The 27,741-nt window shown below is 41.0% G+C and overlaps 1 protein-coding gene across 1 annotated transcript in view; it reads left to right on the top strand.

Annotated features, from left to right (window-relative positions):
• Positions 1-13,414: 13,414 nt before the first annotated feature.
• LOC116328880 (FERM and PDZ domain-containing protein 4-like) overlaps positions 13,415-27,741 on the top strand; it is an 84,104-nt gene continuing 69,777 nt past the window's right edge. The window contains exon 1 of the mRNA XM_039607388.1: positions 13,415-13,501. Coding sequence (XP_039463322.1) covers positions 13,452-13,501 — 50 coding nt within the window. The 5' untranslated portion in view covers positions 13,415-13,451. The remainder of the gene's footprint in view (positions 13,502-27,741) is intronic.

Below are 27,741 nucleotides of genomic sequence, written 5' to 3' on the forward strand. Positions count from 1 at the left end.
TTCTTCTTGTGTAATCTACAGTTGCACAACAACACGAGAGTTAAATAAAAATGAGAATTTGTTCGTCTCTTTGATCCATTACACACCTTTACTGCCTGCAGAGCTATACCCTTTACTTCTAGTGCACCTATGGGAAACTGGCTATGCTGGCTTCCCCGTATCAGAGTTCTAATGGGTTTCAGTGGCAAACCTTAATTGTATTTGGACTGGGTCAGACTTCTTGTAATGAACCGCTTATCAGTGCAACCTGATACGGCACTCTCTTGCCTGCTGCTATCACGTAGCCACAGAAGCCACCAGTTCAAGCATCTCAATTCGATTTCCCATCCATCGTTGTCTCTATCAGCTTACCACATGATTCAATTGTTAGCGGAGGAAATGGGGCATAATGAGATGTGAGCTATCACCTTGTAAGTGCTGCTGCCGGCACCTTTCACCTGAATGTGCTTCTTCTTTCTTTTCTTTTTTTCCATTTGGAAAAGCCAGCCTCTGCTTTTCCATCCCACTCTCCTATGTCTCTATCTCACTCCTTCTTATGTCCCCAAGTTTCTTTTCTTTTCTTCACTTCACATCCGTATCCTCGTCTCGTTTGTCTAATGTTTGCTTTGACCAGTCTTTTCACTTTCTGCTCATCTCTTCATTGACTTCAGTACTTAACTGCAGCCAGAGAGAAGACAGTGAGACGCTTTTGGCCAATAGGAGTTCGCGGACGTATCTCTTTCTATTCTCTTATCTAATTTAGGAGTGCTTTCCACCACATTTCCACTTTTCATCCATTCCAAACCTTTGTCTTATTGAGACATCATACATGATGCATACGTCTTCTCGCCAGCCGTTATCAAAGTCTTCCAGTTTTCCTCTTCATTCTCTTCTTTCTTGCTTCTCTCCATCCACCGCTTTCCATCTTCATTCTAGCGTCATGGATCTAAGGCACGCATTGAGAGGGGAGACGGTGGACATCAGCCCCTCTTTGTCCACCGTATCCTCTTGGACATCATTTGACATTAGCAGTGACATCACATCAGTGAGCTCTGACCAAATCTTGACTCCAGTAACAGCTGAGAGCAGCTTCAAACCCTTCGAGGACTCGCTTCCAAAGAAGTCTTCTTCAGTCACGGCCTTGTCTAAAGTGCGAACTGTGGCGTGGAGAGAGACGTCTTTCCTTGGAAACGACGAGTAAGTACTTGACTGCAGTTAATGGATCAGGCAGTTTAGTCAGGCAACAGTTAAAAATGACTGAGAAGGAATTTCATGTTAAAGCTAGAAGAGCCAATTTGAACTATTTCACCATATTTGTCTCTGTTTAAGGAAAGTAGTGCTAATATAAGGAGATGTATGTATTGTACCATAACTAGTGGAGTGATTTATCACGTTTTTAAATATGGGACACGATGTAGGGCTGAAAAATGTTAGCAACTTTGCTTTATGACAATATCAGTACCCTAATATGTGATTTTAGCATGTTTCATCTGCATTTGTGTAGCTGTAGGTTGCAATGGAAAGTCACGATGATGACCAAGGTTAGAACCCACGGCTTTGTTTTAGAAATGTCACACCAGACCGAAGTCGTCAACCTTGACTCGTAGACCGCTGTACCATTTCAGGCCATCACTCTGAGATACGTCAACACATTTTACTCCATTCAGTGATTTTGCAGTGTCTATTTATTAGACTGAAATAAATTATACTCTTACATATGAGAACTTTGATTAAAAACACAAGGTCTAATCAATGTTTTTTCCTCGAGGCCACCAATATCAATATGTGGTTGTGTATTTTTTTTCAGCTTGGGATGGGATTTCATTGACATTTTCATAAAACCATTGCACCAGTTGATTGAGTGTTTAAAAAAAAAAAAGAAGTTTTCTTTGGTAAGGCCAAGGGCCAAATAACAGTAAAGTCGTAGGAGAGAACAGGCTCAGATCACCACCAATAGCACACGGTCACAAGTGTGTGTGTGTGTGTGAGAGAGAGTCTTCGCTTTCAGTCCACAGTGGCAATCATGATCTGTTTCATCTGGCTTTAATCACGAGTGGTTCTATAATGGGAGTCTGATTCCCAGTAGCAGGACTGCGAGAGCAGATAAAACAAACCCTGCATTACTTCGGATAGAAACCATAAATCACCTCTTCTCCTTGAATTCTACTGAGAGTCTCTAGCAAGTAAGCGAAACCAGGGTGTTGTTCATCAAGTGTTACTTTTCTTATTCCTTTCTTGTTTCACTTCCTTCTTTCCACTCTCCATCACTCCGCCATGCCCTGGTATATATAATTAGCCTTCCACATACAGACAAATGCCTGAACTTACTCACTGGCTGACACTCTCACCGTGTCTTTAAATCACCCCAAACTCCCCGCAGAATGTTCAGTATCTTTGCATGAAGACTGATTAAACTTTGGCTGAGGAGTGTTTCTGAGCCAGCTGAGGAATGTAAATGCATTCACGCTTTTGCTGTCTTTGTCAGCAGCTTGTTTTTCATCTTTCAAATCGAGTAGCTGAGCAGGAATGGCAAATGTCTACTTGACTTTATATTTTTCACAGTCAGGTGGGAAGAAATCCAAATTGGACTGTAAATCTTGTTGACAACAGTAGCTCTTTGAAATGCCCCGCTGTTCTTGAGCATATAGTAAGACAGCCCTCTGGAATTACCAGGATTTATTTGTTGATTACTTGCAATTATAGAAAAAAAATGTCATCTGATTAAACTAATAGTATACACCCATTCCAGAAAAGGAGTTTATGAATGCCTGTGCCTGACAAACAATGAGGATCTATGTCGAGACAAAGGTTGGAATTAATGAGATTGGAAGTTTGGGTTGTAAAGAAGCATTGCAGAATGGCACAAAGCTGCAAACTGTTTCTAAAGAAATAGGTGCTTATCAGTGCATACATAGACAGTAAGTGGGTGTTCTGCTAATATCAAATCAACAGGACACAGTCCAATTTGGAAAGTGGTAGGCACGGGACGGGCGTCATAAAGGTTGACTACAAATGTTAACATTTGGTATCACCTCTGGGATAATGAATGGATGGATGATACAAAGGCTGAACTTCTATTGCCAAAATACACAACACTATGAGAGAATAAAGGCATTTCACACCAATTATCATGGTAGGGAGAGAATCATGATTTGGCTCTGTTTTGCCAACTCTTGTCCTTGTAATTGTTAAGGCAACAGTTAATTGCGTTGAGATATTTTACAAGGCAATGTCAGCCCACCTCAGTCCACTCCTATGGAAATGCTGTGGTATGACCTGAAGGCGTTTTCAACCAAGACATTGACTGAACAAAAAATATTTATGAACTCAAATCATTCAGGCAGCATGGCTCTGAATTCCTGCTAATCAGCGTGTGAGTCTCCTAACAAGCTACAACGGCTGCTAGAAAAGAGCCCACTTATAATTTTCCAGCCTTCACTGAGATGGCGTTCAGTATAGATATCAAAGATGCAACATTATGTGAATCCACAGGAATTAAGAGGTAAGTAGCAGCCAGCTGCTGCTGATCAAATGCATTTAATTAACCTTCAGCAAGTTTGAGCACTTTGGTAAAAACAGAGGTTTTGGGAGTGTGTTGGTCTGGAGCATTCAGGTTTAATAACACAATGCCAAAGTCTTCCATCCAAGCTGATTCACCCCAGGGTCAGACTGTGCACAAAAAAAATTGCAAAAAACCCAAGACGTATATCTCAGATTCTACAAGCATGTTGAATGTTAAAGTTAATGACAGCACAATTAGAAAAAAACTAAACAAGTACTGCTTGTTTGGATGAAAGTCTTTTCCCTCTAAAAGAACATGGTAGCATAGATTAGGTTTATAAAGTTGTATCTGAACAATTCACAAGACTTCTGCATTAATGTCCTCTGGATGGTTGAACCAAAGTGGAGATGTTTACCCATAATGCACAGCACCACATTTGGTGAAAACCATGCACAGCATATCAGCACTAACGCCTCACGCCCACTGTCAAGCACAGTGGTGGAAGGGTGATGATTTGGGCTTGTTTTGTAGCCACAAGACCTGGGCACCTTGCAGTCTATGACTATGAACTCCTCTCCATACCAACGTGTAACAAATGTGAGGCCATATGTATGACAGCAAAGGCCGGACCCAAATTGTGTCTTGCAACAGGACAATGAGCCCAAGAACAACATCAAATAGAAAACGACTGAAATGACTGAAAAAAGAAAAAAAGGTGTTGCAATGACCCAATTAAAGTCCAGACATCAACCTTATTTAAATGCTGTGGTGGGACCTTAAAAGAGTTGTGCATGAACAAATGCCTGCAAACCTCAGGCATGATGTAAGGGATTAATAAAGTCATACCGAAAACTCTTATCCTTACCTTCAGTTATTGCTGCCAAAGGTGGCTCTACAACAGGGGTGGGGGAACTCCAGGCCTCAATGGAGCCGTGTCCTAGGGTTTTAGATATCACCCTGGGCCAACACACCTGAATCAAATGATTAGTTCATTACCAGGCCTCTGGAGAGTTCAAGACATGCTGAGGAGGTAATTTAGCCATTTAAATCAGCTGTGTTGGATCAAGGACACGTCTAAAACCTGCAGGACACCGGCCCCTGAGGCCTGGAGTTCCCCCACCCCTGCACTACAAGCTATTGAATCATGGGGTGTACCTAGTTTTTTAAAAGGACTGCATAAAGACCTGTGAAAAAATTTCCTTTTCATATGGTTGTAAACATATTTTGTATAATAACAGATTTTATAACAAATGTAAACTCTGGCCAAAAGTTTGTTTTCACTACAATACTGTCAATCACAGTGGCCCATTGCTAGCTGAACATATTGATTCAGTTTAGTTCAATTTAATTTTATTTATATAGTAGTATGGACAGTGAGAATTATAAATCCCTCTGAAAAGAAGGAAACCACTGGCAGAACCAGCTTGTCATCTGATTTATTGATTGATAAAGCTGGGTATCACCTGCATAGCAGGAAAAATGGATGTATTTAAGGAAAGCATGTATAACATAAAGACTTTGTCCCAGCACAAAACCCTGTGGAACTCCTTATGGTGTGAAGAAGACCCCATTTACATGAACAAATTGAAGTCTGTTAGACATGCATGATTCAAACTAGTGCAGCACAGTATGTTTAATACTAACAGCATGCTCTAATCTCTGTAATAAAATATTATGGTCAGCAGTATTGAACGCTGCACTGAGGTTTAGCAGGATAATCGCAAAGAGTCCACTGTCTGACAATTTAAATTTCATTGACTAATAATAATAATTTCATCATACTTTTCTTCATTTACTTTTCTTCATTTTTGTCTGACAAAAACAAGATGATAACTACATATAAACTAATGCACAAGGACAAAAGCGATGATGGAGACTTTTGTCAGCGAATAAAATTGAGAGGAAAATATTCTGGAGAGACGAGATCCAATCAGAATTAAGTTGTGTAGAAAGGTGGGACGAAATTAGAAGTGATCCAGTCAGAAGTAATCTCCACGTGCAGTAAAGTTAGATATGCACATTTAATCTGGTCCTGGGAAACGGTCCAGCTAGCTCCCATGATCCCTGTTTCTCATGAAAATGTGATAAAATGTCGACTCTTAGGAGGAAGAGAAGAGTAGACATATTGACACATTTCACAGTTGGTGTCAAGGAAAAGAAGACCCAGTAATAACACTGCTAATTCTGCTATTTAAAAATGAACATTAAATTCCAATGAGTCTTTGCGTTGTTGTGTTGCAAAACTTTTAAGAAATTGCCAAGATATGTTACTGAGTCATTGTTTATGTGTGGCTGTAGCTTTAAGTCTTTGCAGTGCTGGTCCAATTTCTGCAGTTCTACTCCTGGTCTTTTCCTCTTGCCATAGTTTTACCCCTTCTTTTAAATTTTTTGTTTTATATTGCTGAAGAAAGATCAATCTTTTTGCCAAGCCAAGCCATTTGCCTCTTCTCAGCAGCTTCACAGCAATCATTCCTTTAGGTACTTATTCACATTGAATCAGTGGTATTTTAGCATTTAAAAAGTTACCCCAAAAATGTCAAAATTCAATTCAATTCAATTTTATTTATATAGCATCAATTACAACAGTTGCACAAGGCATTTTTAATGTAAGGTGAAGATCCTATAATAATACAGAGAAAACCCCCCAAATTAGATGGCCCCAAGAGCTTTGGTGACAGTGGGAAGGAAAAACTCCCTTTTAATAGGAAGAAACCTCCAGCAGAAGCAGGCTCAGGGAGGGGTGGCCATGTGCCAGGACCGGTTGGGGTTGAGGGGAGGAAGTAGTAACAGTAATGACAATTGCTGAAAACAATTAAGTTAAGAGACTTTCTAATGCACATTATTACCCACACGAGAGTATTAATATAACATAAATATAACAATATGATTACCTTTTCTAAACATAAGCAACTGTTTCTGTGTTAATGTCTTTGCCCTTGTTCGGATTTTTTTCCGAGCAAAAGTAATAATCACATCCCCAGATGTTTAGCGAGAGCAAGAGAGAGAGGGAGGGTGAGGGGGAAAAAAAGGAGAGGCAGCCTGATGATAATCAGAGACGGAGAGAGCTTCAGAGATGTAAGGAAAGAAAGCAGATAAAGAGATTTTCCACTTGCCGTTGAATCACCTGACCCCATCAGCACTCTTCTGGACCCTCTGCCCTCGACTCCCAGCTTCCTCCAATCCTAATCACGTCTGTTTCTTCTCAGCTCACTTTTCTCCTTCACTTCCTTGCATCCCATCTGCTCCTCAACTTTGAACATCTTGTTTTTCTTTTCCACCCCACCCCCACTGACCCTGAACACACAGTAATTTTGCTGCAGTTCAGGTTATTGTTTTTGCTGGAACCTGCCCCTGTACTGGGTGGCAGCCTGAGGATTAGGAGACAGTCGGGCAGAGAGCCGCAAAAGGATGGCACATTAAGCCATGAGGTAAGATATGATATAGTGTTTAGTGCCATTTCATCCTTTTATGTCTATATATTTTTAAGAGGTGGAATGCGTTGAACTTGCGGTGCTTGTGATGGGTAAAGTATTTCTATTTTAGCCACGTATGGCAGAGCACAGATATTCAAATATCGCAGTGTGTTTCCATGTCCCCATGCACTTTGCACCTCATTTCATCTGAGCAGAAGCTTTAAATGCTTCTGGAGAATTTTGAAGGAAGTTGTTTCTATCTCTCCAGGCAAGCGCAGTGTGTGGCAGACAGACATTTTCACAGTTGGGTGGAGACACTCTGATTGGAGCCCTCCTCCTTATCTTACTGTAGCAACTGCATTTTCTACTCCTTTCAAGCTCTGTGGTTTTTTGACATAAAATGCAAGTCTGACTTTAGTGTGAGGCTGTGCTTTGGTTTGTAGGATGGTGGCAGGCTTACACTGCATACGGTCATATTTCCCTGTTTTTAACACATATAGGTGTGTTTCATGTAAACAATGGCAAGTAAATGGATAATTAAGCATTTAACGTGGCAGTAAGGAGACCTGCTAGCAGGTCAAAACTATAATAATGTCTGTCCCAATGCAATTCAAAACCAAACTTACAAACTACTGATAATCCTCTAGCTGCCCATAACCCTAACCCAGTGTTTTTATAGAACAAGTTACCTGCCACCATGTTTTGCCTTCTGAGCCATCCTAATTCTTTGTGGCACAGATTCAGCAAAGTGCTGGAAACATTCCTTAGAGACTTTGGGCTATATGATAGTGTTACACAGTTTCTGGAGATTTGTTGGCTGCACAACCTCCTGTTCCACCACATCCCAAAGGTGCTCTCTCTGTTGGACTGAGATCTGATGACAGGGTAGGCCAGCTGAGTTGTTCAAAACACCATATAACTTAGTGTGTTATCCTGCTGAAAGCAACCATCAGACAATGGGTACAGTTTGGTCATAAAGGGATGGACATGGCTAACAACAAGGCTGTAGTGCTTCAACAATGCTCAGTTGGTACTAAGGAGCCTAAAGTGTGCCAAGAAAATATCCCCCATACCATGAACCACCATCCACCTGTTAATACAAGGATTCATGTTGTTTACACCAAATTCTAACCCTACCATCAAAATTTCACAGCAGAAATCAAGACGCATCAGACAAAGTATACATTTTCTAACCTCTGTTGTTCAGTATTGGCAAGCCTGTGCAAATTCTGCCTTCAGTTCCCTGTTCTTAGCTGGCAGGAGTGGCACCTGTTGCGGCGATCTGCTTCAGGGTTCAACGTGTTGTGCATTCATAGATGTTTTTCTGCATAACTTGGTTGTAATGAGGGGTTATTCAAGTTGTTGTTGTCTTCCTGTCAGCTCGAAGCAGTCTGGCCATTCTCCTCTGACATCAACAAGGCATTTCTCCCCAGAGATCTGCAGCTCGCTGGATATTTTCTCTTTTTTTGGCCCAATCTCTGTAAAGCCCATAGACGACTGTGCAAATCAGCAGTTTCCGAAATACTCAGATTTGAACATGGCATGGTTGCTGGTTCCAGACTGGCTGCTCTAACTTACCTTTCTTTCCCATTCTGATTCTCATCTTGAACTTCAGACAGTTGACCATGTCTACAAGACAAGTTGCACTGAGTTGCTGCCATGTGATTGCCTAGTTGAATATTTGTGTTAATAAGCAGTTGAACTGGTGTACCTCATAAAGTGGCTGTTGACTGTGACTTGGTTATTTTTAACATGAAAGGTGTCGCTCAAAGTAACAAACCCACACAATATTGTGATCATACTCTTTAAACACCATTTTATCAGCTTTCAGCTCATTGTTTTGGTATTACAGCTCACAACTCAGCTGGCCTTGTTGACCCCGACCTCGCCAATTAAACTCCATGTTAGGCACATGCTGTCTAAATGAATAAGACATTTCCATTAGAAGAGAAATAGCAGATCAGGGTTATGAGGAGAGTTAACTGCATTCATGTACAAATGTTCCTCGGTATTTTCCATCCGCATTTGTTTGTACTTGTACTTGGCTGAAGGTTTACTTTAATATACCTACCCATGTAAAACAACAAATTTTAATGGATACAAAATCTAAGCAAAGAACAAAAGAAAATATGTCCCAAACAGTTCATACAGTCATTCCTGGCACGGATGTTTGTCAAATCATCGTGGTGAGTCTCTCATTTTTAATACTGGATGTAGTGAGCGGAGAGAAAATAGTTCCTATGTGAAACTGCCCTCGGCGAGGTTTGCAGCTTTGTGGAGATTTTCAAATGTCATTTTCTTTTTTTCTTTTTGTTGCTTTGAGCATCTCAACCTAAGTACCATCTGGTTCCGTTACATTTACGACAATGCTGACATTTCTGTGGGCGATATATCTAAAACTGAGGAACTGACACCAAAACAATCTGGATGGATAAATATCACTATATGCCAGAGGACTTGTGTGTGAATCTGATTTTTTTGTGGACTCTTGCTCTAAAGGTGTCTCTTTCCCCATAAAAAGTTGGCTATGGTTGCCGTGGCACCATGAGTCAACCCAAAATGTAAACAAGAAGGGGACCAGGCCGCTGTCCAGCCTTAATATAAAGGAAATATGAAGAGAAAAAATGGGGATTCAGGGTAATGTGATACAGAGATTCATTATAAATTTACTCTTTTTACAAGTTTCAATTTCCCCCTTTAATCGGGCTGTGGCAAGAAGTGATGGATTTAAATCCAAGCGGGTTTTCAAGTACAGAATTGATCAGACTGAGTCCTGCCATAATATAAAGGAGACATCTAATGAAACTGACTTAAAAATACAGCAGAAGGATGCGAGGCCGATTTAAAATTCAACTGCGTCCTGCCTCCATCTGGCTGGTTTGGTACTTTTCGAACACAAGATCACAGCGCTGAGATGTCCAAATCACTCCAACAGTGCATAACATTCGAGTTTAAAATTCTGACCTTTGATTTAGTGCCCTCACTGGACCAGCAGATGAATTTGTAAGCACGGCTGGATGTGAGTTGCATATAAATTTGAGAGTTATGTCAAAATGTAATTTCTTTTTTTTCTTTGGTATAACACACAAGATAAATGCCAATCATGTAGTTTTAAAAGGTGTTTCTTTGTCCCAGATTGACGTGTTGGTTAGTTAGTGGTGTTTTATGACTGATTGGAGAGGGTGTGATTAAATTCTTTTTAAAATGAAAAAGTAATATGGCACCCAGGACTGAGCTCTGTGTCGCGTCAAATCTTCTAAGATGCCATGAATGAAATGTGAATGAAGAGAACTGATGACAGGTTATTACTTTTGATTCTGAATTGGGATTTTCATTATTGTATTTTTTGGAATTATTACTCCCTTGAAGACGAAATGAGATCACTCATCCTGTAATTTGCTTTATGACTCGTCTCTAAATCGCTCCTCCTTCCACATATCTCCCTTCTTCCTTCCTTCTTCCTCTAATTTTGTCCTCTTTGCGTCTCCCGCTGCGCTACCTTCCCCCATCATCTGCTCTCCCATGACAATCCATATAATATTGCATAAAACAGACCTCATGACAGTGAGTGGATAAAAAAGTAAAGTGCCTTTACTCAGGGGACGCTTTTCTCAGTAAACAGGCAGGGTTATATAAAGTCTACAAAGCCTCCAGATGGACAAGGCTGAGGTCTTTTGACCAGGAGATGCTTCCAGTATTATTTATACATACATACACACCTGTATGTGTTTGTGTTTAGAGTTACTTTCATTTACTAATTAAAGCATCCTGCCATATCTGTAGTGAAAAGTGCTAGCTGGCTGATATTTGATATTTCATATCAATGCGATATACTGCATAAGCAGATATTTATGTTAGGTGTAAAATTAGACCAACAGGGTCATGGCTGCATACAAATCAGTAGTCACATCCCTGTAGTGTTGGCTATAGATATCCTTGGCCAAGAGTCAGGAGCAGGTGGCATCTCAAGAGGCAGCAAACGGAGCTGGTCTTCACTGGACTGGAATGTGCAGAGATGGCATCATATCTTGGAATAATGTGCAGAACAGTCATCACAGTGCCAAAACTGTCCCGCCACATCCTTAAAAGGCAGCTTAAGCTGACTTCATTGTCCTTTGATAATGACATATCAATGATTTTCTGTCACTGCCAACTTGTTTAACAGTTATTTGCATTTTGCGATACACAGAAACTGATGTTGCAGTGTACCGAAGCCAAATTCAGCTGTCAAACGAATGATTTACTCAGCCACAAAGTGCGACTGCAGAGGACATCACGACATGCGATTATAAATCTACAGGATTATCAGACTGGTAACACTTCAAAGAGGCTGCTAGATGTCATAAAGTAGAGGACTGTAGTTCCTATTTATCACTTAGGTTATCAAGGTAGTGCTTGTTATAACAGGTTTTGACATATAAAGCCACCAGTTGTTTCTCCTAGAGCCTGTGTCTTGGGCACTATACACTTTTTGAAAAGCCAGTAGTGTTTACCAGTGTGTAAGTATGCCCAAAGGTAGCGCCGTGGCAAAGTCCTGGAACAACTTGTGCCTTGATTATCCTCTTTAAATACACAAACAGTTGGAGACATGATGACCAGGTAGTCATTCCTGTATACTTTTTTGAAGTCTGCCACCTGGGGCTCATGTGAAATTGCATTGTAATATAGTCGATGTCCAATGACGAAATTTACATGACTGTGGTCCAATGATGATTTCAACTCCAGTTTTCCATTAAATGTGATTCTATCCTGACCACTACATCATTCTACATCAATCTGGCGAGAGAGGACTTATGCACTGCTTATTTGATAGTATTCTGCAATAATCCTATACAATGAATACTTTATGTTTAAATAAACTGAAAGCTAAAATTGCAGTCTACACATAGCCTACAAAGTATAACATTTCAGAAATTTGAATGGACTGGTACTTATATAATGCTTTTCAGCTCACAGGACACCTAGTATTTGGTGGCTGTCAACATCACAGACAGCGTAAAACATGGATGTAGTGAAAAAAAAAAGTGCATTAGTTCCTTGAACCTGCATTCCATCTGAAGACCACCAGATGGCGATAGCTCTGGTTGCAAAATAACTTCCTGTCCTATAAAAGTCTATGGGAAAACATATTTCGGTTGTTAGCTCTGAGTTTAAGGGCTCAATCGCTTATTTCTGATCTTACTGAATAAAAAATTACGTCTGTTCTGAAACACTGATTGACCAAGATTTAGAAAATAGAGAATTATCTGTAGGATCTGCAGCAGGGGTGTCAAAGTCACTCAGCTGTGGGCCAAATACACTTTTAATTTAAGTGGGCCTCCAGTGACACTCCCCTTTCTATTAGTATGAAGAAGTTTAGCGGCACACTTTATCCCTGAGATATGTTAGTATTAGAAATATAAAGTGTAAAATGATGGACTGGCCTGTAATTATAAAACAGAAAGTTTGCCCTGTTAAAAAAACATCAGAGACTCACACACACATGCTGTAGATCAGCTCGTGTTAACTTTACAGGAGATTTCATATACATCCACCTCAAAGAGAAAAAGAAGAAACAGCACTTGATGGTGCCCTGAAATAATCTTGTTTCTCACTTTACACGATCAGGTTTTATTATCATCAGGCCCTGCTTCTCCTCTGTAGCGAGTCAGCAAGGATGAGCTTGCTCTTATTTTTTGTCCTTCTCTTATTGTATGCATCATTGTTGTGTTAATCGCACACTGTCTGCTGCGTGCCCACAGGCACAGCTGACCTCCGTCTGCTCTGACCACAGAGGATTGTATCATAGCCACTGATTCTCTCACAAACACATAAATGTAGTGAGGTGCCTACTATATGTCACACGCGTCTTTCCCCAGGAGCAGCGGGGTTTAAGAGATACGCACACATGCACATGTGTAAGTACAGCTGCTGATGTCTGCGCTTAGTGGCAGCTCTGAAGTTGGCACACATCTGTTCATGCATTGATCCAGCGGCTCTGTGCGGATGCTCTGCGAGCGCAAAAGTAGTGTGTGGATCTGTGTGTGTGTGTCTTTACTGTAAAGCTCACATCTTGTGATCTTACTGTTGAGGTTTTGTGAGGGGGGGGTCTCAACATTGTCCGCTGCTATGCCACATGACACTCATGTGCATGCGATGTGTGTGCGGGTGTCCGTGCATTTGTGTGTGTGTGTGTGTGTGTGTGAATGGAGTTTATCCCTGGCCCAGATGCCCTGGCTAAATCCATCACCAGCGGTGCTGCACAGCAGCACTAAGCTGGAACATTTGGCACCAAGCTAGGAATGAGGAAAAAAAACACAGGAACACACTAAGATATACACATATGCAAACACATGTACACACACACATGCACACACACAGAAAATTGAGTTTGGGGATTTTTTTTTCTAAAGAGATTCAGAGGAAGTAGATTTTTTTTAGAGGAGGACTTGGACTCGGAGCGAGATAGGAGCTCTTTTTTTTCTGAGGCTGTTGGTGGTGGAGGTGGTGGTGGTGGGGCTGGGGCATCCATTCCGCTCACTCCACCCGATCTTTCCTTCATCTGTCCAGCTGACAGGATGGAGCCGTGTGATGATGACGACGAACTGGGAATGTTAGCAGCTTTCCAGTAAGTTCTGGCGCCCCTAGACGCCGCTTGTTCCGTACATGCTTTTGTTGTTCTTTGATTTGAAGTAATCCTTTTTCAGCCTCCAGCGTGTTAAAGCTCTTCAGTGAAGGCTTTGTTGATGAAGCTCCGGGGGAGGTTTTCATAGAGATTGCGGCTGGTAGTGAAGCCAGTTATGGGCCTCTGGCTCAGGGCCACTGATTTTTAATGAATACTCTTGCGATTTTTCAAGACCCATTTTCAATCTTTGAGCTTTTGATGGCGTCTCATCACTATGTGCTTTTATCTGAAGCATATGAGCATTAAGTGCACTGGGAATAAAGTTTATATCTGTTTTGCATGCCAAAGTCAGCTCTGTGTTGATCCTGCTTATGCAGAGGTGACTATTATCTGTACATCTAATCCAGTGAAATGTTTTAAAGAAGAGACGTTGATCAAAGCAGGGATCAAATTCTAGCTATAGCTGTTATAATTATGAGGCATCAAAAATGCATACATGACTTTAGCTTAAATATGTGCTTGACATAGATGCATATTGTTTTAAAGTTTGCTCAGTGTGCCATTTTGCATCCCTAGCCAAACAATCTCAAAGTTTCTTTTGATTTCTCTTATGAATGAGAGTTTATACATGCTTTTAGTTTTCTTCATCATCTGCTGACTAGCAAGGAGCTGGATGCAATACTGGGCCGTCCCGCGGCAGGCTTTAGAACAACCATATTGTAATCTCGCTCGCTGAATTAACGGCACGTGAATCTTAAGTTACATAAGCTGAGGTGGCTCCAAGCACCCGAGACCTTGTAATTACTGAACACACTTAGAGATTACATCATGGATTGAAGGGTTTAGCTAGATGGTTGCTGGGAAGTGTGTGTGCGTGTGTGCATATATTTGTGGGTTGTGGTCACTTAAAATGTGGTTTTGCACATAAATTTTGAACACAAGTTGCTTGCCTTGAATATGCATTTATGGTATGGTCATGCAGACTGTATGAATACCGTATGCTAGTTCAGGAGTTTTATGTAGTTACTGTAGAGAGTAAAAAAAGCTCAGAAGGAGGTTGTTTTAATGTTGTCTATTCAATAGCCTGGTGAAGTTTTTACTTGGAATGATAATAAATTTTATTGGACAAATTTGCTTCTGATCCTTCCATGAATATGTAATACAATGTGACATTCAGCTGCTAGATTTGGGCACCTCAAGGCACTTTTGTTGTCAAGGTTCACATTAAAATATTATCTGGTAGGTCAGCTAATATGAAAAAATTGCTAATTTTGTCAGTTGTAACGCTGAATACTAGGTGCATTGAAATTAATTAGCAATCAAGCAGAGTCAAAATTGTGAAAATAAATAGCTATGTATGAACAAGCTTAAGTAATGACTGGTCAAACAAATCTTAATCTATTGGTTAAATTAGCTAAAAGTAAGGCTCTGTGGTTAAAAGAAGTCAAATGTACTGGATAAATCGTTTAACTTGTTACCTAAGGCTAGCAATCAAATGGTTAAAACTGTTAGGTTACAAGGTTAAATTATCTAAAAGCTAAAAAAAGGTTAAAATGTAACTAAAAGCTGTAACTTTCTGTAACTAAATAAATTTAGGTCAAAGTAATGCTAAATGGTTACAATTTTTAGCAGCTATTATGAAATGGACAACAATAATGGGTAAATGTTTGAAACTGTTAGCTAAAGTTAGTGGCTAAATAGCTAAACGTGGGGCTAGCATGGTTAAAATAGACCACAGTGATAGATGATTGGCTGAAGTGTAAACATTAAAGGATTAATATTAATAAAAGCTTAACTGAAGTAGATGAAAATTACGGCTTAATAGCTGATTTAAAAAAAATGATTATGTTAATATTTTAGAAGTATTGTTTTATGAAAAGTAAAGGGTATGGGTAAATTTTTACTAGCAATGGCTAACTAGGTTAATTAATAGTGAAATAAAAATAATAGTGAAGTTAGTATGAAGCTAGTATGAAACCGGTGACCTATGGTAGACACAGTTATTGCTATATTAAACCTAATATATGGTAAGTTGTGTTAAATAACATCCAGGTTAACAAAATGAACACATTTAAATATGAGCCAAATCAATTTGAGTGATATTTTTTGATTTCATAACACTCTTATTTATTTATTTATCTTTAAGCTACAACAGCTGTAAGAAAAGCCAAAAGAAGAGAAGATGTGAGTTTGCAGAGTCTGTGTATTTTTTTTCCTACATAAAGATAAACCCATGCAGCTGCTGGTCAGCAGTGGACTGTAGGATTGAGGAAGCGCCAGATCGCAGCATCATTGTTGAAGGATTACAGCAACAAGGTGATAGGTCATTGGCTTGGAAACATGTGGCCCAGAAAGCAGACAAATGAAATTTGATTCAGACTTGGCTCTGCTGTGTCAGGCAGACAGACAGGCATGAACTGATTTTCTTTCAATCTCTCCACCTGCTGTTCGTGGTTTTCTGACCACCGATATTGCAAATATTTGAATGTTGACTCAGCAGCTGCAGAAAGAGTGAGACAAGTAAAGTCAAGGGAATCTGCTGTGCTTTTTCCTCCTACCCCCTACTGCAGTATAAAGGGTTTGCCTCGGATGTCTGGCTAGGTTCTACAGGCCCAGTTCCAAACCTAAAATCAGTTAAGGTGCGTGTAAAATTATTGCGGTGCAAAAGGGCAGACACCTAAAAGTGATCGCGGCCTGCCAAAAACAGATTATCACCTAGTTTATAGCCATCTACAGCTGCTTTTATCTAGATTAAAAACACAAATACAGGAACTTTATGTTCATCCATGTGGCAAGCTCTAAAATATAATAATGCCTTTTTTTTAAATTATTTTTTCAATATAAATTTGGAGGTTAAAACTGTGGTTTCATATGTGCACTTTCTTAGCATCCCTTTTTGTTTCTCTGCTTTCCAGAACTTTCCGGAGGCACTCTCTTTTCTTGTCTCTTCATCTTCCACGTAATATTTATCCTGTTGATTTTTCTGCCCACCCTTTTCTACTCATTACTCTCTTCCTCCCTCTGTATTTACTACCAATCCCTTTCTCTGAAAGTTGTACTTTTTCTCTTCTGCCAAAGTAATAAAAATACATCCGGATGAAAAACGTTGCATTGCAACCACAAAGCAGAGCTATTGCCATAATAAACAGCCACCATGACATCAACGATTTTAAAGCGTCAGGTTAGCGCTTTCGGTGCCGCCATATTGTTTTTTTCCCTTTTGTTTGTTTTGTAACTCGAAATTAGCTTATACGGAATGCAGAGTGGAGTGCTAATTCATTAGCCAGTGCTATCCTGCTTGGTTAGCAAGCTACATTCAGACTGTACGGCGCAATGCTGTTGCCTAGTAGTAGCAGTAAATGGCCTAATAATTTAATAAAATATCACATTTTCACTGACCAAAAATTAAGCACAAAGGCCTAGGATGTGCTGTATAAAATAGCAAGCCATAATATTACGCAGATAAGCCACTTGAAATGCTCCAAATGGAACAGGCTGCACATACAGAGTGAACTGATCCAAATGATTGTGTTGGGACAGCTACCAACCAACAGTGGATGAAGGTGGATGAGTTATACAGAACTGAGAGTTATTGCGAAGGGTGAAACTTTATATAGAGGCCAAAACTGTATTTTATACCAGGATATAAATATGCTTTTAAATGGTGTAAAGCTGGGACTATGGAGATTGATTCCCTTTTGTTGCTGGCGACTTCAACCACACCAACTTAAAGACAGTCCTCCCCAGATTCCACCAACATGTCTCCTGCCACACCAGAGGAGACAAGACTTTAGACCATGTTTATTCCAACTTGGCTGGAGCCTACAAAGCAACACCCTCCCCACATTGGACAATCGGACCATCTCTCCCTGTTCCTCACACCTAGGTATTCACCACTCATCCAACGTGTGAAACCTGCTGTGAGGACAATTAAAGTGTGGCCAGAGGGGACAGACGCAGTGCTCCAGGACAGATTTAAAAACACAGACTAGAATATGTTCACCCACACAGACCTGGACCAGTACGTCTCATCTGTACTGGATTACATCTCCGAAACCACAGACAGTGTCACCACCCAGAAACGGATCACCATGTACCCCAACCAGAAGCCTTGGATGAACCGGGATGTTCGTCTCCTCCTGAAGGCCCGCAACACCGCCTTTAGGTCAGGAGATGCACACGCCCACAGTACAGCCAGGGCTAATCTAAAGAAGGGCATCAAAAAGCCAAACACCATTACAAAAAGAAGGTAGAAGAACACTTCTCCAACTCCAACCCCCGACGCATGTGGCAAGGACTCCAGACCATTACAGACTACAGGACCACCAAACCCTCCCCCACATCCTCTGATGCCTCCTTCCTCAACGAGCTCAACAACTTTTATGCTCGTTTTGAGCGAGGGAACCCCACAACCACAACCATAACAGACATGACGCCAGACCACCAACCTCTGACTCTCTCCCCCACCGATGTAGGAGCAGTGCTGAGCAGGATCAATGTCCACAAGGCTGCAGGTCCTGATGGTATCCCAGGCGTGTTCTCAGAGCGTGTTCTGGGGAGCTTGCAGGAGTGCTCACAGACATATTCAACCTGTCCTTGGCTCCACGCTGTGGTACCGGCCTGCTTCAAATCCACCTCCATTGTCCCGATACCCAAAAACTCCAACCCATCTAGCCTCAATGACTACCGCCCAGTAGCCCTCACCCCCATCATCACTAAGTGCTTAGAGCAGCTGGTCTTAGCACACTTCAAATCCTGTCTCCCCCCCACCCTGGACCCCCACCAATTTGCATACCGCCAGAACAGGAGCACAGAGGATGCAGTGTCCATCGCACTGCACTCTGTCCTCTCACACCTGGACAACAACAACACCTACGCCAGAATGCTGTTTATAGACTTCAGTTCAGCATTCAACACAATCCACCCTCACAACTCATCAGGAAACTGACAGACCTGGGCATCAGTTCCCTCATCTGCAAATGGTTACTGGACTTCCTGACCAACCGCCCCCAACATGTCCGACTGGATAACCGCTGCTCATCAACAATCACAATGAACACCGGTGTACCACAGGGCTGTGTGATGAGCCCTTTCCCTACTCCCTCTTCACCCACAACTGCAGACCTGCTGATGGTTCCAACACCATCATTAAGTTTGCAGATGACACCACGGTGATTGGCCTCATCAGTGACAACGATGAGGCCGCTACAGGGAGGAGGTGGATCGTCTGGCTGAGTGGTGCGACACAAACAACCTGCTGCTTAACACCGAGAAGACTGAGGAGCTCATCGTGGACTACAGGAGGAATGCTGACCCACATCCACCCATCCACATTAAGGGGATGGCTGTGGAGCGATGTGAGCAGCTTCAAGTTCCTGGGAGTCCACATCTCCGAGGATCTCATCTGGACGACCAACTGCTCCAAGCTGGTCAAGAAGGCTCACCAGCGCCTCTTCTTCTTGAGGACTCTGAGGAAGAACCACCTGTCCTCAGACATCCTGGTGAACTTCTATCGCTGCACCATCGAGAGCATCCTGAGCAACTGTATAACAGTCTGGTACAGGAACTGCTCTGCCTCGGACCGGAAGGCGTTGCAGAGGGTCGTGAAAACTGCCCAGCGCATCGCCGGAGCACCACTTCCTGCCATAAAGGACATCTACAGGAAGCGTGTCTCTGAAAGGGCTGGGAAAATCATCAGAGACCCCAGTCACCAATCACATGGACTCTTCACCCTCCTGCCCTCTGGGAGGCGCTACAGGAGCCTCCGGACTAAGACCACCAGGTACTGGAACAGCTTCTTCCCCACAGCTGTCAGACTCCTGAACTCTGCCTCCTGACATCTGACCCACGTTAAACTCATGGACTGAACATACACACACCCACAACCACTAGCACTTTACCACTACTGTATAGTTCTGTGTAGATAATCATTCTGTACATACGATAATTTTTAATCCCACAACTGTTTATAACTTACATAGTTCACATTCTGTATAACTGTATATCTCAGATTTCTGTATAGTTTTTATTTCATATTTATATCCTGTTCATATCCTGTACATAGCTTGTACTCACTACAGCCTGTACATACTTATAGTTATAGAATATTCATAACATACTTCACACTGTGTACATTATAACATACCATAATAGACCCATTTCTGTAATATACTTACACATCTCTATTGTTGCTAATTTATATTGTAATATATCTATATCACGACTAAAGCACTTTCTGGATGGATGCAAACTGCATTTTGTTACCCTGTACCTGTGACATGTGCAATGACAATAAAGTTGAATTCTATTCTATTCTATTCTATTCTATTCTATTCTATTCTATTCTTTTGTCGCCTTGTGGTCATTAGAGGAACTACAGCTTTTTTGCCTCTTCTGCATTGGCCTAATTTTTCATCACCAGAGGTTCGCCCTTGCTTATTAGGTTGCAATCATTTTATGATACACTTCACAAAAGACCGTGTCCTTGGTATAATTAATGGCATGTCTTTGCGGCACATTTGTTATTCATATTTCAGCAGAGGTTCTAATATATTAAACCAAGGCTGTAATCGGTGCCTTTGCACCCTCATAGAACTGGGCCTGACACTCTGCATTCGGAAAGGAAATCTTAAGCCCGATATAACAGGTAATTAGATAACAGTTTCCCTTTCCTTTGCTGCTGTTAGTTCATATGCAAAAGCAAGAGAGTGCATATTTAGTGGAGTACTCCCAAACAAATTACATTTAAGACTCCAGCTTTAACCTGTAATTCTATAAAGGCGCATAACTAGGATATAAGCATTGGAAATGAGAGGCATTGTTCATTTCTTGACTGTGATTATTCATCTGAGGTTGAAAGTGCACCTACGTTTCCTGAAAATCCCTTGGGTGATCTCTTTTTTCCATTTGTTCCACAATTTCAATCTCATTGGACTTGTACATAACAAGGAAATTAGATCCTGAGGTATTACAAACTTTCTATAATAAGATTTGAATGTGATGAAATTCAGTGGTTTCCTGTCGTCACCATAGTTTTTCCATCTGAGTGAAACAAGACTCTTCAGCTGTTTTGCTGAAAGCCAAATCTAATTCTCCCGTTCTCAAACACAGGCAGAAAAGTTGCGAGCCGTTCTTCCCCTGTTTTTAAAACATGGCCGCTCAGCCTGTGCCTCCCGCCGCACTGCAGGGTGTTTGTGCTCGAATAGGTTGGGTCGGGCAGGACGAGCCTCGAGGCCAAATCGGTCATAGGCCGATTAGTTTGCTGGCAGGTGCTCAATGTCTAGTTCTCGTCCAAGTCTTCTTCCGCTTGTCAGATGGAAAATTCATGTAAATTTCTTTTGGCTGGAAAAAGGAAACGGAGCTATGGTTTTGGAAGGCATCGTGAAACACACAGTCGAAGCCCCGGCTTCTATTATTCCAAACCCTCAGCATGTGTGGAATAAAACATACACACAAAAGTGAGTTTCACGTATTGCAATTCCTGAAATCTACACTACAGGGCTGCAAATCAGACTACCAACAGAAACTGGGTGTCAGTTTCTAGCTTTCATCTTATGGGTAATATCTTGGAAAGTACCTGCTGCCAAATGTTGCATCCTAAATTGGCTGAACTTGTGATGGATATTCTAATGTAAGTATGTATTAAGAAAATCATTTAATGTTTAACCGTAGTTAATATGCAAATTTTGAGGCTATTTATTGGTCTTGGTTTTGCTCCAGAGAAGCAAAGAAATGCGATATTACTGAGAACAGCATTTGTAATATATAACTGGATGTGTGGTGTCGGACCAGCCATGCGCTAACTGGGGATTTGTGCCGTAAATCCGTCATCTGTTTCCAAACAATGAGATATCATTCCCAAATATCAAATGAGTTCATGTATAAAGCCACAAATCCCTTAATGACTTAATGCAGACATGGCAGCGACTCAACCATTTAAGGAACATTTATATTCAGCGGGGACGTCACAGGATTTCTGCCTCTACATGTGGAGGAACAGTTAAAACCCATATGCCACAGTTGCATATGCTTTGAGCTGCGCCCGTTAAATGAAGTTTTATCAGATGGATGAGATTTGGATCATCAGGTTTTTAAAATTCCCCTTAATAGCTGTTTATTAGATTACACTCTCTGATGCTTGATGCCCAAATAGTTGGGGGAAAAAAATCCCTAACTTATTTTTCTGAAGTGAAGTTGCACTTTAAAAGCTATTGCTGCTGGTTGCTGCTGGTTCAGGGACATGCTAATAAAAACTAATTGAAACTTCAGCCTGCAATCCATTTTAAAGCTGACGTAGGCAACATGCGTTTTGCTGCCACTGGACAAAAGATGAATAATAACCTTTTATGATGCTGTAATTCAAGTGGTCTGAAAGGGAACTCAACTCCCACACATGTGTACACACTTAAAAAAACAAAAAACTAATTACTTAAATGATTAAGTAAAGGACTTTCAACTGGGAAAACTGCGTTATAACCCTGCATGAAAGCAAAAGTCAGCATCTACTCATTTTTAGCACACATGAACTTCTTGGGTAAGTGTGTCGGCTCTCTGTTTTCTTTTGTTTTTGTGATGTCTGCCTATTACACATTTAAGGTGTCGAAAAGAAAGACCTACACAGAGTCGTGTTATCGCCTGCTATGTCTTCACTTAACCGTCATTGCTGTGTGCAGTATTAAAACTAAGCACAGCCTGTGATTAAGTAGCCTTAAGCACCAACAGCTTGAAGTAACTGTTTTGTGTCCAGTTCTTCTATAAAATTGTGCTTCAGTTTCAGCTCTGCTTCAGAGGTCTGTCCTTTGGATTTGGATTTTTTTTCTTTCTCAGCCGTTCTATTGTGGATTTGTTGCTCTGTTTGGGATCATTGCCCTTTGCCCTAATTTTGGTCAAGTTTTAAGGCCCCACTACAGCCACTGCATTGGTCGTAGCTTGTGCTGCTGTAATGTCATTGCCACTTCTATTTATGCTCATCATTAAGACGCAAGTAGCCAGTGCAGTATTCTCCCGAACTCTAGGTGTCGCCACTCAGAAAATACCACCACATCAGGACTGTAGAAAATGCCATGCTCATGTCTTCAACCTAGTTCAGGCGGCAACAACAGAATGCTTAGAGTTACAAAAATTGAGAAATGACACCAGTTTCATTGCATGGCACCATACGACGTGGTGAATGGCAAATATAAAAGCGTCATTAGCTTTCAGGCAGAAGACATTTGACATCACATTTGACTCTAGAATAGAAAGCATGGTATACAGTATCGTAGTTGACCGAACGAGTGCACGGCACCCAGGTGTGTGGCTGCAAAACAAGCCCAAATCATTACCCCTCCACCACCATGCTTCGCAGTTACCAAGAGGTGTTTGGTTTTTGTCAAAAAAGGTGGTTTGCATTATAGCCAGACATCTAAACTTTGGTCTCTTCTGTGCAAAAGCGATCCAGAAGTCCTGGTGCTTCTTCTTGCAAACCTGAGAAGAAGTTTTTTTGCCAAAACTGCGTATTTCTGCGTATTAGAGACTGCTATTTATTTTTAAACAGCATGAAGAATAGTGAGCAAGTATAAATTGCCCTCTGAAAGAGAATTTTTAATTTCTTGGCTACGATGATGTTTAATTAATCTTTATTTTTAGTTCCGTCATGTGTGCTGTCACAACCTAGCTCTCCACATTAACACTCCTAATTTGTTTGAACATGCAAAATTGCTTTAAAAATTGCTGTATTTTTCTTTTTGCAATGTGCCCGCTTGACTTCTGTTCCAGGAAAAGCTGTTATTTATTATGTCCTCTTCTGCCCAAAACTTTACAGTGACACTTTTTTCCCATCTCTTCACTGGGAGCATTGCCCAGTTATGTTTAGCAATACTGGGATTATTGCCCATGTCAAAACAAACGAAAGAAAACACACATAAAAAACCCCTTGAGTCCTTTTCTCATCATCAATTATTGGTCCTTGGCCTGGAAAGCACACTTTTAGTCCCTACATTCACCAAGCATTAGTTCTTAACTAATAAATGAGTCGTCCCCAGTTGAAAATGACTGAAATCAATGATTTAGTTTCCGTTTAACTGAACTGCTTTGCTTTGTTTTGTGTTGTCATGGGCTTTTCTTTCCTGTCGCAACTTTCTATGGTGTTACTATATATAGCTGATTAAAAAATATAGTGTTCGAACGATCTCCCTAAAAATACAAGCCTGTATACAGTGTGTGTGTGTGTGTGTGTGTGTGTGTGTGACTGTGTTTGGCTTTCAGACAATTAGCTTTGCTGGCTGCCTCAAGAGATGTTGCTCCAAAAAAAAAAAAAAAAAACCCAGTACATCGCTCGTCAGCATTCATACTCAGTCAGTGTGTGTGTAATTAAATGTCAGGGTAGGCTTGGAGAATAGCTAATAGCATTTAATCAATTTTTTCAGTCTACTTAACTATGGGTGTCCATTTATGTGCGTGCACACCAGGCATTATGGGAATATGTGCATGGTATCGATGTACTCTCCAGAGGAAGATGGGGGTTTTTTTTCTATGGGCTTTGCAGCCGATGCAGGCCTATGTGGAAGCGACCCCTACTAAAAGCTCAGGCGCAGCCGGCAGCTTGCTAATATGCTGAGAGGTGACAAATGGCTTCTGCTGTTCCCAGTTTTCCTTATCTCCTAAATGTCTATGACAAGCCCAATTATTGAAGAGGGATGTTTAGTAAGCTGACAGCAGGAGTTGTGGGGAAAGAGGGGGAAGATGGAGAGGTAGAAGGAAGAAAGCATACTTGAGCCAAATGTTTTATTTGTCTAAGCCCACATGGAGCAATCAGTGCTCCCTATGTAATACGCCAGAAAGGTTCTATTAGCTTCCAGGTACATAAGATGTGCCAGGTGGATGAAAAACTGGGCTACTTTGGGAAAATGTTGGACTCAAACTTTAATATACAGCACAGAGTCCTCACATGCCTAGGAAAAAATGTACAGTAGGTGTTAATGGTAGGTATGTTTTTTTCTGTCGATGTTTTATTTGTAATGTCATTAATCCTTTGTCAGTGTGCAGTTTAGTTTAGCTTTAGTTTAAATTGTCCATCTTTGTTGGCAAGTACTGGCACTTAAGGCTGACAAGCTCATTAATCATGTCGTCTGGTTTGAACACTTCATCCAGTTTAGGAAACCTCGTCGGCTAATCTGCTGATTTAGCCTTTGGGTCAACAGTCAGTAATGCAGATAGTGAAAGCGTCCAATGAGATTTCATCCAATGTCATCATTATTTTGCAATCAAATCCTTGTTCTTTGATTACTTTGAATGTTCATATTAATATATTTTCAGATATAAATTAATTGGCAAGTCATTGCAAACAAGGGGTGAGGAAAGGCTTAATTCTCATCGCAGGTGCCAGATAAGATAAGATAGATAAGATAAGATACCTTTATTAGTCCCATGAATGGGAAATTTCATGTTAAGGCTGCCGACCTATTGCACGCAATGGCGGCGCCATCTTACCCTCCGACCATACATACATTACACAAAAACATCACATGGGGAAGACAGGTCAGAGAGGTATAACAATGGAAAAGCACAACATGAGGAAAGATAAGGAGAAAAACATAACTCCCCCCAGGCTGAGCTCCAACAGGGAGATCAGTTTGAGAACAGAAAAAAAACACCTCTGCACATAGCACATGAAAAAACTCTTAATACACCAAGAAACACATGACAAGCAACAGGGATGGGTAAAGGGTGAGAGACAGCCAATGTAGACAGTACATCCGGGCCTGCAGCCTGTGCGCTGGTCTCCTTGATCCACCGTCAGCATCGGAAGGGAATAAGTGTCAAAGGCGTTTGGAGGGGGAGGGGGGATGAGTGAGGGATGGTAAGTAAAGATACAATTGCAGTACTAGAGCATGACCGATATATCAGCTGATAGCTGAAATTTGCTGATGTATTGCTGCACGCACTTACAATGACTGATATTTGAAAAATTAAAAGAGGAAACAGGAGAAACACCCTTTTTTTCTGTTGATGTTGCATAGAGGGTGCTCTACAAACTTCACTGTTGGTAATTCATGTGTTTGGAACGTTATGAGCGCAACAACCAGATAATTCGAGCAGACTCGGGTAGAGCGCACACCGGTAAAACGTGATTTAGATCTACATCATAAATTACGCCCTAACCAGAAACCCCTTTGATCCTTACGCCGTAACCTTCCAAGTCATTCAGTCATATCAGGCTGCATCGACCCGATATGTAATGCCATTTCATGTCAGGTTACGTGGAAGGTTACTGCATAAGGTTAACAGGGGTTCCTAGAAATCGAGAATCAGCCATGACTTGTTATGGCAAAAAACAAGATTATTTTTAAACAGTATTGTCATATAATACTGCCACATCAGCTGATGCTCATCAGGTGATCTCATTGGTACTGAGATCCCCCGATCAACCAGGCATGTGCCTTAATTAATGCTATGCTCGATTATTTTATCATTTATCGTTGATTCTACACGATAATAAATGTGTCATTTCGGGGGGGTTTTAACTGGATAAAACCAGATGTTTCTGGTACCAGATGTGACTTTAATGATTTACAAACCAAACAGTTTATTGATTAACCAAGAAAATAATTGACAGATTAATCTATGCCGTAAACAACCAATAGCAGCAACCGGCACTTACTTCATTTAAATGTAGATAAAACTGCTGACTCAAACCCGTTGGCGCTCTCCTGCTGGAAACTAAGGCTGGCCTATCTAGCAAGATCTAATGAAACTTTCCACTCCACAAGGACTGATTCCACATACTGTGGCTGAAACAAATTTATTTTTGATGTTCTTTGCATAAAATACCAGCTTTGCTTGTTGACCCTCTTTCATGCCTTGTCACTAAATCTCTAAATAAACGTCCCCACTGGATCTTGACCTGCATTACATTATGTATATTAAAAGTATAAGCCTTTTTTTCTCTCCTCATCTTTTCTTCTCTCTCGCCTTCACTTATAATCCCTTCTCCCGTTTGCCCCCACTTGACCCTTTCCCATCTCTTTTGCTCGTCTCCTTCTCATTCAATCCATCTTCAACTCCAGCATCACACCTTTGTCTTACAACCTTTCTCCCAGTATCCATCATTTATCCTCCCGACCTTTCTCTCTCGCTGCCTGTCACACGCTCCCTGGTTCCCACTTTGTTTTATAATGTTAGTCCATTTCTCCTCCCTCGAACTGTCCCTCCCTTCCCTCTCTTTAGGGTTGTCTGCGCTATCAGATTAGGCCTGTGTCATAAGAAAGAGAGAGAAACAGTGAGATTGCCGGCTGGATTAAAGGGGTGCGGGAATGAAATTCTATGATCTCATTGTTTAGACGAGTCCCATAAAGTTGGTGTATGTGTGTGCATGCAAAGCGTGGCGTCTGCTTTATCCCTTGTAATGACAGGGAGCTGGCCAGGAACGCCTGGCTCTGCAGTGTTGCATGCTGGGAAATCTTGCCTGTGTTTAGTAGGTCAAAAGAAAAACAGTTTAACAAATGATGATTTGACTTTTTTGTAGTATTATTGTATTCATCTATCACTAGGATGTTGTGTAGTTGTCACAGCATGTTTTAATCACTGTGTTCCTGCATATTACGCTATACATTCAAACAAAATAGTTAAAGTGAAGAACGTTACGATGTTAGGACTGAATGGCTCACACCGTGCTGTGACCTCGTAAACCACCGTATGACATGACAATCTATTTGAAAGAAGGCAATGCTTATAAAAGTGAAGCACACACATGGATTACAGTTCTCTGTCGCTGCAACGGATTTCGGTTTATTGGATTGCAGAGAGACCACATATGAAATCAGTTTAGATCCTAAAGAGCGAAAAAGTGATGAGGTTTTATTTTTTTTAAGGCTCATACTGTCAGGTTATTCAGATTAGTTAGATTAAAAAGAATTCAGTACATCAGATACAGAGAGGTAACACTGAAATATTAAAAAGTATTTATATATATTTAAAAAACAAAAAACACAGAAGGAATCCAAGAACTACAGTTAAAGGTAGCAAGCAGCACTCATAACCTGTATCTAAATTATGGACGTAACCTCTGTGACCCATTGGTTTGAAACTTCTTTGCTTTGAAACTTTATTTTGGCCATTTCTTATGCAGTACACATCATCTTGATACATACAGAGAAAAACCCAACAATCATATGACCCCCTATGAGCAAGCACTTTGGCAACACTGGGAAGGAAAAACTCCCTTTTAACAGGAAGAAACCTCCGGCAGATCCAGGCTCAGGGAG

The sequence above is a fragment of the Oreochromis aureus genome, linkage group 23, assembly GCF_013358895.1.
Source record: "Oreochromis aureus strain Israel breed Guangdong linkage group 23, ZZ_aureus, whole genome shotgun sequence".
Taxonomy (NCBI): domain Eukaryota; kingdom Metazoa; phylum Chordata; class Actinopteri; order Cichliformes; family Cichlidae; genus Oreochromis; species Oreochromis aureus.